The 15,312-nt window shown below is 36.2% G+C and overlaps 1 protein-coding gene across 2 annotated transcripts in view; it reads left to right on the top strand.

Annotated features, from left to right (window-relative positions):
* The window catches only part of sgl (UDP-glucose 6-dehydrogenase sgl), a 91,080-nt gene that overhangs the window by 42,735 nt on the left and 33,033 nt on the right, over positions 1–15,312 (top strand). For both annotated transcript variants that reach the window (XM_089088390.1, XM_089088391.1), the window contains exons 7-9: positions 1,691–1,785; positions 5,628–5,831; positions 14,760–14,903. In XM_089088390.1, the coding sequence (XP_088944516.1) occupies positions 1,691–1,785; positions 5,628–5,831; positions 14,760–14,903 (443 nt within the window). The remainder of the gene's footprint in view (positions 1–1,690; positions 1,786–5,627; positions 5,832–14,759; positions 14,904–15,312) is intronic.

The raw sequence follows: 15,312 nt of genomic DNA, 5'->3' as shown, positions 1-15,312 counted from the left end.
GCGCTATCGCGCTACCTATGATTAGTCTTGTAAAATATAAAATGGTACTATTTAACGAATATCAAGCTTACTCTTAAGGTGACCCAAACACTTTTCAGGGATGCTAGATGAAAATTTGTAATACGGTGAGGATCGTGATTTGGGGCAATCTGTAATAAAGTCTGTACGTTAGGTCCCTACGTTAGTCTAACGTCCCTACGTTAAACTAACGTGATTTTTCTAACTGAAAACAGTAATAAAATTGCTGTCTGGTTTTCCCTTATAAAAAAAAAAATGTTGATTGTTTAGTACCTCGAAGAGAAAGAACGTAGAATTGGAGGCGCACACAGGGGTCAGGCACACCCATGGGAATTTCTCATGGCAGGGAAATTGCGCAAAACAGCCAAAGAAATGAATTTAATGAAAAGTAAACGAAATCACGAAAAATCCTAGAAATCAAGACATGATTGAGGGAAGGGTTCTTCCTCATCCCTTCCATTGTATATGCAACTACAATTATCTAGACCAACCAAATCCTCAATCTGTTTTTCTCCAAATAAAGAGACGGAAAATGTGTTTCTGCTGTAATGTTGTAATTTTCAATGTCAGGATTTGAAAAGACAGCGAGGAAAATGGAAGATTATATCCTTATTTCTCCAACGGACGGTGATTTTTCTGGCAATTTGGAAATAATAGATTTGGGTAATCGGTAATGATTTTGATTCTTTTTGGCATCCTATCCATTAGTCCTGTATGTAATAGGATGCCCAAATACTTTTGTTGCGGGAGAAATCAGTGTAGATCCAAAAAATGTAGAACTTCCTTGGAACGCCGTGAAAATCAAACCTCTAAACCTTTGAATTGACAAAAGTACTTTAAGAAAGAAATCAGCTTGGAAGCTAAAATCCATAGCAATTCAATCTCAGTGAAGCAATTCAATTTGAAAAAATACCTTTTAAATAAATAGAAAAAAAAAAAAAAAATATCACGACACTATTTATTTAGTAGCAATTACAACTGAAACTGGAAGAGTAAGCTTAGCTGGATGTATTATTGTAGGAAGTGAGTAGTGTATTTAATTTATAACTCTTCATAAATACTGAGGAATAAACCAAGTGGAGAGGGTACTAACACTACTAACTGTATATACCCAAGACCATATCTAGGGGGGAGTTAGGGGGTTTGAACCCTCCCCCCTGAAATATTTGTTTAACTCGTAAAAACGTAACATAAATGGATATAAACAAATTTTGTTTGCGTTTTTTTTTATGTAAACCCCCCCCCCCCCGAAAAAAATCCTGGGTACGGCCTTGTATATACCCGTTTTTAAAATTTCAGAAATGCGGTTGCACCTTATGAGAGTTTAAAAATATCTTCAGAACTTTTTTTCTATTACTGGTTATTAGAAATTTGTCGGTTTGAGTTTCTCTGAGAGTTCCATTTTCTTATCTCTGTTTTTTGCATTGAAATACTTTTCTCTATCTTACATGTGCTAATGATACCTAAGCACAGATCGTAGTTTTAAAAATTGCGGTTAATCATTAAAATGCGTGTTTTATTTGAAAATGCAGTCTCGTGTACCTAAGGCTGCTTTTGTTACCAATCTTGTTGTATGTTGTAGCCCAGTACCTTATTTATTAACAGTTATGGTTAGACTTACAGTTAACTTTTTTATGGTTAAATTTTCGGTTAAACTTCCTCTTTCATTTAGGTTTCGGTGGTAGCTGTTTCCAGAAAGATCTATTGAATCTAGTCTATATTTCTGAATGTTTAAATTTGCCTGAAGTTGCTGAATATTGGCAGCAGGTAACTTTCAATTTTTTCTATGTATGTTTAGTAGTATTCACAGTGAATTTGATTAAGTTTATTGGTTATCAGGGCCGTATCCAGGATTTTTTCCGGGGGGGGGCTACAAAAGGAGTTTTTCTGGGGGAAGGGTTACAAAAAAAAAAACTTTAAAAAGCGCATCAAAAAATTTGTTTATATTCATTTTCGTTACGTTTTGCCGGACAAGGGGTTTAGGAGGTTTGAACCCCCCGGATTAGGGGTTAGGGGGTTTGAAATCCCGTTGAGGGATTTGAAAATCCCTCAATATCTTATTTCAAGAGAAAAGTAATTTACTGAAATTCAAGTAAATCATACTGTAACAATTGATTAGACCAATGAATCTACACAGCCCAACTAAACAGAAGAATATTAACTAATGTCTGTCGAAATGATAAATTGCTTTGCTTGAATTTCAAACAATTACTTTTATCTTTAAATAAGAAATTAAGGAAAGGTGTTCTTCTCAAATGGGAGCCAGAAAGACCATTTGTTTTTTAAAGTGAATATCCCTGTATACCTAACATTTTCATTCTATCCAGGTTATTCAAAAAAATACTATGTAACCGAGGATATGAGTGCAATTGCTTGTGGAGTAAAACTTACTATAAAATATCATTAGGATAGATTGAGGCTCATTTTGAGACTCAGAATAGCATTTTCTTATTCAATTCATGAAGCTGACAAAGTCTATTTCGGGCAGAGTTAAATGTAGTTGTCAACGCAATCAAGCGCTTTAACCGTTATATCTAAGGGAGTGAAACTCACCTCTTGGTTTAATATAAAGCTTTAACTTAGGCAGATGTAAGATTTTATCACGTCATCTTGAGTTGTATACAGTTGCTTTAATCTCGGATCATGAATGTTGATTCCTCTTGCCTGGAAAGTACCACCATGAAGACATTGTGTCACGTCCAGAAGTTCTCGACGAATATCTACCATTAGAAATCACCGAAAGTGCTCAGAATTTGTAGCAGCTGCTGTTAATTTAGAGTTGAATTGTCTTAGATTAGTGTAAAGGTTGATGTTTTGCAATTAGCCTAATTTCTTTATTAGCCTAGCTGCAATTAGCCTAAATGCCCTTTTTACAAAAAGTGGTCTTTACAAATTTCACTTGAGATTTTAGCCAAATTGAGCCCGACTGCTGGAAGGTGTCTGTATTGTAAAATTGAAAATATTTTATACAAAATAATTAGATCTTTAAGTCGGTCATCTTTGAATCTTTGTTATTATAGTTGGTGCAAAAACAATGATCAATTTTGAAAATTACCTTGGAAGCGCAATAACTTGACTTACTTGACTTAAGGCTCCTACCGAGGGTTCGGCGTAGAGAACGATGAGACCAGGAGCCTCCAGGTAGACCTATCACTTGCCAGGCTCGCAGCTTCTTCCACTGGGATGTGGGCTTGGGTGAAGAATTCATCGGCTTTGTCTTTCCCCCTAGTGGGGGGTGCGTCCTCTGGGTCGCTTCCATTCGTGTAGTTTGGGGTCAAAGTCGAATGCGACCCGTACTGGGGCGTCGCGTGACATGCGAGGGAGGTGGTTGTACCACCGAACACTACGCTGGGTGAGCTTGCGTCGAAAAAGGAGTTTGTGCCGTACGTGACAGGAGGGTCTGGTTGCTAACGAAGTCAGTCCAGTGAAGTCCTTCGATTCTTCTGAGATGTTTCGTCTGAGTGACATCGACGGCGCTGAGGATAGATTTTGCTGCTGGCCATGTCTCTGCTTCATACAGCAAAACGGTGCTGACTGGCGCATTGTAAATGCGCATTTTGGTAAAGCGGCTTCTGTTTGGCTTTCACCAGATACTGCTAAGCCGTCCAACAAGTGCCGACGCTTTGGCTATTCGAGATGTAAGCTCTTTTGTGATCAAGCCTTCCTTCGACAGAATAGATTCCAGGTAAGTGGAGTCTTCAACCAGCTTCCTGAAAAATATAAAAATGCCTATGTACTTTCTGTAGCACAAAATTAGGATGTTTTGATGGCAAAGAAGATGTAGCTCGTTCAGACTACATTCCGTTTTAAACATGCTATGGCTAAAAGTCATTTCGACATAATTCCAGCTGGTGAGAAACTTTCATCCAAGAGATTAACGTTCCGTTCTTGAAGTTTTTTTTGGCTTTGGGAATCAACCGACTGCTAATTTTTGAATTTTTACGGACGGAAAGCACTGTCGAATCTAACGAATTGGTTTTTTATATGTTTTCACGATTCAGCATGGCAACACTGGCAAGAATATGGTACTGCCTTAAAAACTTCATAACTTCAAAACAGCCAAAAGAAAATTTTCAAGTGCGAATAGAATAAGTTTTCATCCTGGGGATGAAAACTGTTTTTATTTTGATGTCCTTAGTACTTTAAGATCGTCTTTCCTAGTCTTAGGGTTTTTTTTTGGGGGGGGGGGGTATTGAGTATTGTTAAGCTTTTCGGTGGCAGCCCTGGTTTAGGGGGCATTGATTATTCCAAGGTACATACAGAAAAAGGAGCAACAACTGATTGAATTTAGCGCCAAATCTGTTTTATTTTATACAAGTCAAAGTTGATAGAAATTAATTGAAGGGTTTGAACATGATGACTGATGATAGGGCTCAAAGATGGAAAACAAGTGCTGGTAATTTCCGTTTCACTTTAGCCCAAAATGTTTATGACTTTCCCTACCACTTTGTCGACTCTGAGGAATCCATCCTCGCTGGAATACATTTCCTTTACTCTTACCCCATCTTGTTATTTCAAATACTAAGAATTGTATTATTTGTTGAGCTAATAACTGCGACTAGATATCAATATTGCGACTAAGTATTGTTTTTGTTTTGTATCCTGTGAATCATTCGTCGCATCCCTATGACGACGTCCACTCCTTGTTAAGAAGCCATTCGTAGAACTACTGACAATTTATATTGTAGAATAATAGCAAATGTGTGAAGAGGAATAGTAATGTGGATAAATTTCCCATGGTGAAAAAAAATGAAAAAAATTCATGGAGCAGGGTGAATGTTTGCACGTTAATAGACATAATTACTTTTCTTATAAGAAGAAACTGACAACACAGAGATTATGTTTATTATTGTTTTCTTTAAGCCACTATTTGAGCTAATCAAAAATAAATAACTTGAGAGAAAATCATTTGTCGTTGTAATAGTTTTTCAATTTGGGATTTTTTATTTGCATCTTCCAGTAGGTGTTGATTTTTCACGTTAAATTTTTGTTAATACTGAAGAAATCACTTATTTAATAACGTTTCCGTTTGTTTTCTTTAATGTATGAAATTCGTTTCTTCAAACTAACTTCCCTTTGCTATGTCTCTGTAAATTTTCATGCAAGGTTATTACTTTGGATTATCTTTGTTATTACTTGGCTATTAGTTAACCAAGGTTATATCTCGGATTTTCATCCAAGGTTATTACCCTCTTTTTTTTAATTATATTTTTGAACTAAAATTTTTTAGCGGAATTTTTTTTTTTTTTTTTTTTTTTTTTACTATATTTTAAATTTTTTATTTTCCTCTTTGAGGCCTATCATCAGAGTTTTCATGTTCAAATTCCTCAATTAATTTCTATCAATTAATTTAAAGTTTTATTTTTGAACCGAAATAAAATTTGAAAGCTTGTACTTCATACAAATTATTTTGCGAATTCAGTAAAATATATTTGCTTACAAGCCTCAAGCTTGTTTAAGTGCAAGCTATGGTGTAATTAGAAAAAAAAACAGTACGTTATCGATAATTTTATTTTAGTCCTGATCGGTGTCCACTTGTTTTCGTATTTACAAGATTTTAGCCTTCACCGTTCTCTTTGTGATTAATTATCTATTTATCTTTCTTTTAGGTATTAAACATGAATGAGTTCCAAAAGTCTCGGTTTGCCAAGCGTATTGTTGAAACTATGTTTAATACTATCACGAATAAGAAGATAACTTTACTTGGATTTGCGTTTAAAAAAAATACTGGTGACACTAGGGAAAGTCCTGCCATCTACATTGCTAAATATTTGTTAGAAGAAGGTGCCGTTTTGCAAATATATGACCCCAAGGTAAGAAATATAGTATAACATATTTGCGACTAAGATTCGCTACTAAGATTGACACGTTCGCTACTAAGATTGACTTCGATCAGGCTCTCAAGTTTGGAATCAAAGTGGAATACACTATGTTTTCTGTGTCAAAGCCCCTTGCAAAGCCGCTGCAGTGCTATAAATGTCAAGGTTTTGGTCATCGTGCAAACCAGTGTCAGAAGGACACTAAATGTAGAAAGTGTGCCGGTGATCATAGCTACTCCGAGTGCACCTCAGATGTGCTCAAGCATGCCAACTGCGGATCCAACCATGCAAGTAATAGCTTTCGGTGCCCGAACCTAAAAAATGCAGCTCGTGGTACAATTCCAGACTTAAATCGTAAGCCGGCTCGATAAATGGCGAAGTACATGTGTTCTTTCAAAACATAAACGGTGTTAGAGAAATATTAGACATACTTCAAATAGTGTATGGTGCTTTCAATATAATCTGTATTAATGAGCATCTGCTTAATGAAGATAATAGCACAATACTGATTACTTCTTCTGATCATCAGTATTTTATCTACCCAGCTAAAAGCACTGGGGGTCGACCCTCGGGGGGCTTAATGATAATAATAGCACAAGACTGATTACTTCTTTTGATCGTCAGTTTTTTATCTACCCAGCTAAAAGTACTGGGGGTCGACCCTCGGGGGGTTTGATGATAGCTGTTAGAAAAAAGTATAGTTGTAATCTGTTTGAGTCTAATGATGTTTGTCTTGCGGTAGAATTTAGTGGTTTTATTGCTGTTTGTGTTTATATGCCTACAAACTACAGAAATGACCGATCGAGTCAGAAATTCGCGTCTGCTTGCTCATCATTGTCGAAAATACGTAAAAGAATAGCTATTACCCGGAGATTTTGTGTTATTATGGGTGATTTTAATATGGGCATTAATGATAATATCATTGGTCACTCACAAATGTTAAAACCTACATTGCCGCAAATTTTCTATTGTCTACAGAAAAATAGATCGTTTACCTATGTACATAACCGTGGTAGCACTTCTGATCTCGATTTCGTGTTTACTGATATGGGGGATCTCCAGCAGCAGATAGTTAATGTTTCTGACGACTTTTTTTTGAGTGACCATTCGCATTTTGAGTTTCATTTACCACTCAGTTCTTTTGAGACATTTGCTCCCTCTAGACCCAAGTGGTTCACTAAACAGAACTGGAGTCGAATTGATATATTAACTTACCAGATGCTACTTGATTCGTCTTTGGGTAAGATAAAGGTTCCGTTTCAATTGCTGTGGTGGGTAAACTCTGGCCGGCTTCTCCATTTCAGTTTTTATTCGATTGAATTAGTGCATAAAATGGAAATGGCTGCATTAGTTGGAACTCTGTCGGAAAAAATGAAGCTGAACTCCTTTGAAAGAGGATGGTCACATTTTCCTTGTTTGAAGGCGAAAAAATACCGCCATGTATTTGGGAGACAAATTTGGGTTGATTGTGAAAGACCACGGTCAGGATGGGTTTTTAAAATTATGAAGTCGAGTAAACACCAATGTCAAAAGAAGGTGAAATGAAGATCTAGCTTTTAGCATTCCTGAAAAGCAAGACGGTAATAATTCATTATTATATTTGAACATAAATTGAAGGCTCTAAAAATCTCTAAGGCCTTTGCAGCGGTAATACTTTTACATCAATATAGGTAGCTCTAACGGATACAAGATTTGATTTACCAGTCAACACACGGATTCCGTTATTTTTGGATCACCCGAACTCGATTAGTAATTGATGGAAACGTACTCAGCCAAATAGATGAGCAGCAATACAATATATGTGGATGTATAGCAGAAAAATACAAAGTGCGAAGAACAGAAGGGGGTAATACATGTTTCAATTTACGCAGTATTCCCAGATTACGGCACAGGATTCCTGACACCTTTTCAACATGTTTCCTAAAAGATAGTGTTTCTCATCTAGCATAATACCCAAATATCTAACACACTGATCACGCTTAACTTTACCTTCCAGGTAACCTCACTTCTTCCCCATCCATATGGGTAGTAATTAGATGTACGCGAAAATATTACAAAACTGCTCTTTGATGGGTTTACTTTGCCTTCTTGTATTAACTCTGTAGCCAGCCTATGACACTTGATCTCAAACACTGTGTCATTAATTCAACTAAAAGGCGTTCTGTTTTTGCAATGCAAATCGTACAAGCATCATCAACCAAATAGGAGTACCTGTAACGTCACTGTCACTGCAGAAACATGTCGCTCATTTTAGTTTTCGCATCCTTCATAGGGACAGTACAAGATCATTTACAAATATCAAAAATAGCAAGGGGCCAAGAACGGACCCTTGTGGCACACCTACATTTCATATCTACAACGGAAGAAGTAGATCCATTTATTCGCAGCATACCGCTGCCTATTAGACAAAAAACTACGCAGGAAATCAAGAGCAGGCCCTCTAATCCCATAAAATTCACATTTTTTCAAGCAATATACCATAGTCTACAGGTGTCGAAAGCTTTTATAATGTCCAAAAGATGGCAGACACTTTAAAACCAAGGGTCCAGGGCAGTATTCAACAACACCACAGAGATAAGCCACAGCTTGTTCCGGTCGTGCGTCCATTTCTGAATCCAAACTGGGTGGATGTTAGTATTGAATGGCACTCTAAATAATGGTACAACCTCCGGGAAAAGCACTAATTTCCCACAAAAGTCATGACTACGACCGGTAAAACGGAAATCGGGCGATAGTTACTTACCCTCACCGTGATCACCCCTTGCGAACCGGTGTAATTCGTGCCAACTATGAAACAAGATGGAAATACTCCCTGTTTAAAACAAAGATTTATTAGGTTAACTCAATACATGCTGCGATATAGCTGGCCACAGATATTAGTTATCCGTAGAGACAAAAATGTCACTACCAGCTGCACTATTTTGCATGTCGACCATTTACTTCCTTTTACTTCACTCGGTCACCCGGTTTTCAGGTAAACTGAAAATTCTGTTTCGCTATTTCCAAGGTAATGTTGGAAAGGGCGGTCGCCATCCACTATTCTTACTCCCTCAGCCACGTTATGTCCAACTGTAGCGAAGTGCGTCAACAAATTCTTGGCCATGTATCAGACGGGTCACTGCACTCTGCACCTACTCGACCAATAATCTGATCCCGGGCGGCTGTGTGGGGAGGATTTTATGAGCCTGTTTAATTGCTCCGCCATGTTTTGCTGGGGTTTCCAGCTGCATCACCAAGCTTTTTCTTACAGATGGCTTCCTTTTGCTTTTCGCAAAAGTCTGTTTAATGCATTTCTTGTAGTTTGGTATATCCTTTCTCATTAACATCACTAGGTTGTAACATTTTCTTTTTAAACAGCAAATCCCTTCGATTTATTGATCTGAGCAATCCTTTTGTCACCCACGGCTTCTTAGGCATTTCTCTGCGAGCTCTTTTCCGTACACTCTTTAGTGCAACTAATCAGCAGATTATGCAGTTTATTATAGAATTTCACAAACTTCGCATCAGCATGATCAGGTAGAGCTAGCTCTTCATCCCAATTAACATCCATTATTTTGTTTTTACAATCACGGAGGGCACTAGGATCCAGTACTTGTGTAATCTTATTAAACCTGCCATTTACCGAAGGAGAAGTCTGCGCCGATGTTGAATATGAGCCAGAAACACCAAAGTGGTCCGAGGTATCACTAACCAGGACACACGGATTAGAAAACGGTACATTTGTAAAAATGTTATCAAGGCACTTCGCAGTGCTGACGCAGTTACTCGAGTACTTACATTAATTGACGGAATCAGTGCCATACGAAATCATCATATCTTACTAGAAGCATTAGTCTCTTGACCAGGATCACTGAGATCGCCGTTTAAATCACCCATCAAAACAATAAAAGGGGTCTCCACTGGAATCTTCTCTAGCTGCAAGCTCGTAGAGGGCCCCACAAATTCATCAAGCGCACTCGAAGGAGGGCGGTATGCAACAATAACAAAACATTGGGGTGTATCAATCTTCAACTGTAACACTAAACGACTTCAAATACTCATTTCTTTATAAACCGACGACATCACTTTTTACCGTTACCTTAATATCCGAGCGAACATACGCTGCCAATCCCCCATGTTGACGAAGCTCCCGATTTTTGGTGAATAAAGAGTATCCAGGAATCCGCAGCAATTCAGAATTATGCTTGTTAAGCCCAGGTTTCCGTAAGGCCTATTACCTGAAATACAGAGAGACTAGATATATCATTAATAAAATCAAAGCTGGAATTCAACCCTTGGCAATTTATATGGAAAATACTGATCTGCTTCTCATCCCCCGAAGCTCTCCGAAGTGGACATCCACTCTAAAAACGCATACCTTGAATCCTCACATGCCAGCCGGCAGCATCCCACCAGGATCAACGTTCTCACTCAAAATTTCATTATATCTTTCAAAACTTACTTTTTTACTTTCCAACTCCTTAAAATCAGGTGTACCTGGAGGTGATCTCATCTCATTCTAACCAATTCTTACAAGAAACCTTGCGTGCGAAAGAGGGAACCAATAAAGCATATAAAATGTCCACGCAGCATTCGGTTACAAAAAACAACACATAAAAAACAAACAAATTCCAAATTTACTCCCAACCATCTGGTCATTCATAAATAATGTCAATATTCTTTTTTTCCAAAAATAGAACTATATTATCGAACCAAACTCACGGTCGCAGTTAACGCAGGACATTGGTAATTTTCACCAAAGCACGCACACAAACAAAGAAACAAAAAACAAAAACACGTATTGGGTTTCTGCATTCGCAGTTTCGCCCATTACATTCCCTAATACTAGTGGGTACCGCGGCCTATTTCCAAATCATCACATTTATTAACACACATTTCATAAACACACGAAAAAAAAATAAAAAAAAAAAGTAAGATGTAAAAAAAAAAAAAAAAAAAAAACCAACAAAAATACAAAAGAAAAAAGAATCTTTATCGGAAAAATAACGAAAATAATATTTAACTGGAAAAAAAATCACAAATAATAATGTAAATTAATAAATGCAAATAAAGAAAAAAAAATACGGAAAAAAATAAAGTAAAAAGAAAATAAAATAGACTAAAAAAAGAGAAAATAAATTCAATTAAGAGCAATAACAATCAATAGCTATCACTAATCAGCCATCACATCACCAGGTGCACAGCGAGAAGTGTCTAAACCTATCCCGTTCTTCTTCGTCGCCGCCTGATAGCATTGAAATAAATAGATGGTTTGAATATTTTTCTTCAATCTTTGCGGCTGATTCTCCATTATGTGAAAGTGATTTCCGAGACATTCTGATGCAGTATTTTGATCGATTTAACCAATACAGTAACTGGCTTATTAATACCCCGTCATGTGTTGGATCTTTATTTCGTCCTCTTCCTTTAGGGGAATCGCCTGGGGCAGATAGAATTCTGCCGGAACATCTGAGGTATGGTACCCCTAAATTGTTTAGCCACATAGCTTTATTGTTCCAAGCAATAGTATCGCAACAGTCTGTCCCACAAGGTTTGTGTCAGGGGGTGGTCGTTACCTGTATACATAAGAAGGAGAAAGACCCTAAAATTGTTCTTCATACAGGCCCATCACTATTTGTTCAGTTCTAGCAAAGTTACTGGAGAAGATACTGTTCCCTATAGTGGCAGCGCGAGCGGATGTGGGTGACAATCAGTTCGGTTTCCGGTCCGGTCTTGGTGTTCAGAATGCACATGCAACTTTTATTTCAATTGTTGGAAAGTTTAAGAAACGAAAAACTCCATTATTCGTCTGCGCAATAAACATATCTAAGGCGTTTGATTCTGTCTTACATTCACAAGCACTCTTGTCACTACTAAGGGCAGAAAGTCATCCCTGTGTTCTTAATTGTCTTTGGCAATGGTATCAAAAATCTCAAGAAACAGTTTAGTTTGCCTGGCATTCTTGTAGGCCTGTAGGTATATATGGGAGTTCCAAAGATGGGTATGTAATCTGCCCTGTGAGATTTAACAATGTAATACGTCCTGCGAAAAAATTAGTAAAACCATTTTGGATTTATGATGGAACTGACGGTAATCATATATCTTACGCATATGATCTACTTTTGATAAGGGATAATTTAGAATCTTAACAGAAAGCTATTAATGCCGTATCGTCTGCACTTGGTGATATTGGGCTAACATTAGAGCCGTCTAAGACTGAATTCGTCATTTTGAATGACGAAACATTGCCAAATCGTGTTGTTGATGTTTGCGGGAAGACAGTTCTCCAAAAGGATAAGTTTGAGTATCTCGGACGTTGGTATGGGAATTCTATTAAAGCTACTAAAAATCTAGTTATTGCAGCACTTAAAGAAAAACTGCGGAAAACTTACGATATGCTTGCTCGAACTAAAGGTCAATTTGACAAAATTACGCTCGGTCGTCTCTGTAACGCCATATTCGCGCCACATGTCTTTTTTTTAACCCATTTATGGAATTGCTTTAGTAAAATCGAACGTAACCAAATTCGTAAAAATTTTTTTGGTATTACAAATATTTATTGGGAATTCCCATATGGTTCAGAAACTCTTGTTTCGCAGAGGTACTATATTTTTGAGTTAAGTAAGAAAATGGATGAGTTGTATACCCGTTTCAAAAGTCGAAATAGAACAAGCCACGACTTTCCATTGGCTAGTCTTTTGCATTAAAATCGTGATTTTTATTTTCTTTCTTTTCACTTTTCCATAGTTATTGCAGTTTAATTTTGTTTTGTAGCGTTGTGTGATTTTTTCGTTATTTTTTTCTTTCGTTTTTATAACTCCTTCGAGCATTTACATGTATTTTCATGAAGGGTTGAAATAAAATTATTATTATTATTATAGGGTATTTAAACAAACATCACAAAAATATATAGATGAGGGTCTCGTTTTCATTAGCCAAAAATGAGGGTCTCATCTTCATTAAAGACAAAAATGAGGGTTTCGTTTCCATTAAAGACAAAAATGAAGATCCCGTTTTCATTAAAAACAGAAATGAGGGTCTCATTTTCATTAAAGACAAAAATGAGGGTCTCGTTTTCATTAAAGACAAAAATGAAGATCCCGTTTTCATTAAAGACAGAAATGAAGGTCTCGTTTTCATTTAAGACAAAAATGAGGGTCTCGTTTTCATAGAAAGAAAAAAACTTAGTTAGCCGAATTTCATAGAAGAAAATGTTTTTAACAAAGAAAAAAAATATACACCTTTACCCTTTTGTCATAAAAATTTACAAAAGAAATAAACAACAACAAAAAAATTGCTTTCAAGTTTCAAGTAACTATAAGATCTTTGTTAAATAGAGGAAGAAATATAATTCCACAAGAATGAAAAAAAAAAAAATATTCAGAGTGGTGTATATAGAGTACCTTTTTATTGTGGAAAATTCTGGGTCGAGAGAACCCAACAAAACTTAGAAAGAGGCTCCGAGAACACAAAATAGCAATAGAAATTAAAGTATAATAAAACTAAAAACTTTTGTTTCAGCTATTGCGGAACTCTGTTTGATCTTCCGCGCTATAATATAATATAATAATAACTACTACACAACACCCACCGTCTTCACTAATAATACCGCTGCAACCCTGATTAATATAAAAATCACAAACAGGAAAAAGCTTATGGCTTTTTCTTATTTGGAATACTAAGAGGGGAAATTAAGAGAGTCGGGCAGCTAACTAAGTCCAATATGTGCCATGGTTTGTTCTTTACTAGGTTTCGCCCTTATCTACAGCCACGATACCGATGAAACTTACATAGTCCCCATTTATGATTAACTAGACTGATCCTTTATATAACATAACTTAGAGAAGCAACTTTCAAAAGATGTTTATTTCAAGTTATCTTGTCAATAGGTTATTTCAGTTAACATGGGCTTGAGGCCTTTCTTTACTATAATCGTAAAAATTCATTTTATTTTTTAAATTATTTCTTTTTAATTACAAAAGATTTTTAACCACATCAATTTCCTTTAAAATGAGACCATTAAACAGCTCTACAATATTCCAGTGCCAAGCTATCTGAGGAGAAAAAGAAAGAAAAAAAAGAGGTTGTATGTCAGAATATTGTGGTTACAGCCACTTTTCTTGATTTTCACCAATATATTTCCCTTGTTGTTCAAGCCAAGGGACTGTATATAAAAGGGTTTCGGACAAGGCTGTTCTAATAGTGTACGTCCTTTTTTGATCTCATGCTAGTTTTAGGTGTTATGGGACATTTCATTTTTTACTATGGGGCATGATCGTCTCTTACTAGGTTGCTAGCTACCGTTGCAACCCGGATACTTGACGAAAAAAAAAAATTAAAAAACAATTGTGTTGGGTTATTACATAGTCTCAAAGAAATAAACAAAATTTTCTATAAAGGGATTAGTATAAATCCAGATGAAAAACAATATCAATTAAATCAAACTTACAGTAGGTTAATAAAAAAAAACAGGCTAAAACATTATATACAGAAGAACAAGAAATGTTTCATAATCAGCCCTATACCTTCTACCCGTGTTTTATATACTTTCGTTTTAATTGTAATTGAAAACACAGTGCTGTTTAAGAAACTATTCCAAACATACAAGGAGCTCATAAGAATGTGTATCAATTATCAAGGTGATTGTGTAGACTAATAAGCTTCATTTTGCATTGCTTTTGGTAAAAGCATCTTTTTCTTACATCCACCCATTTTAGAATAAAAAAAAATATCATATAAAAAAACTAGGCTCTTTGATGATATAACAAACTCATTTTGGCAAAAAGTCGGAATTGGGAAGGTTTTCAGCAACATCTCATTACTGGGAAAAACTGAAATGGGGAAACCCTGTATTTGAGCATTCTTATTTCAGGGAAGTAGAACAGGTAGTAATCGCAGCATGGGCTCATTTCTATGTACTGTACATCTATATCTCTGTTTCAGGTTGATTCTAAACAAGTTTTTGCGGATCTTTCCGGAACACTTAGTATAAATTTATCAGAAGTAGTAACAGTTTCCAAGAATCCATATGACGCAGCCGTTGGATCACATGCTATTGTTGTCTGTACGGAATGGGATGAGTTTACTGTAAGTAATTTAAGAGCCTTTCAGTATTAAACATAGAGAATAATGTAATAGAGTAATTGGTCTTAATTGTTTAAAGCACCAAAGACGTTGAAATAAAACTTTTTTTTTTGTCCTCTGGATCTATCTTAGGCCAATTCACACCTGAAACCCGCAATTTTAGAAGATTTTCTTGTGCTTGTTTTGAGTTAAGTTTTTAGTTAAGATGATGGTGATGAAAAAATGCTGTGCAATAAGATGTTTGGATTTTTAAGTCGTTTTCCTCAACTCGCTGACTTATACTTTTAGAGAAAGTACAAAATTGGTACCTCCAATGCGATCAGATCTCCTAAGTGGTAACAAAATAACCATATGTCTAGTTTTCAATAAAATTTAAATAGCCTTTTACACAGTGGCGGATCCAGGGGGCGAT

The sequence above is a fragment of the Artemia sp. Qi Xiang Cuo genome, chromosome 4 (genome assembly GCF_049724085.1).
Source record: "Artemia sp. Qi Xiang Cuo chromosome 4, ASM4972408v1, whole genome shotgun sequence".
NCBI lineage: Eukaryota > Metazoa > Arthropoda > Branchiopoda > Anostraca > Artemiidae > Artemia > Artemia sp. Qi Xiang Cuo.
Note: the sequence above shows the minus strand (reverse complement) of the source record. Positions and strands in the feature narration are given on the sequence as shown.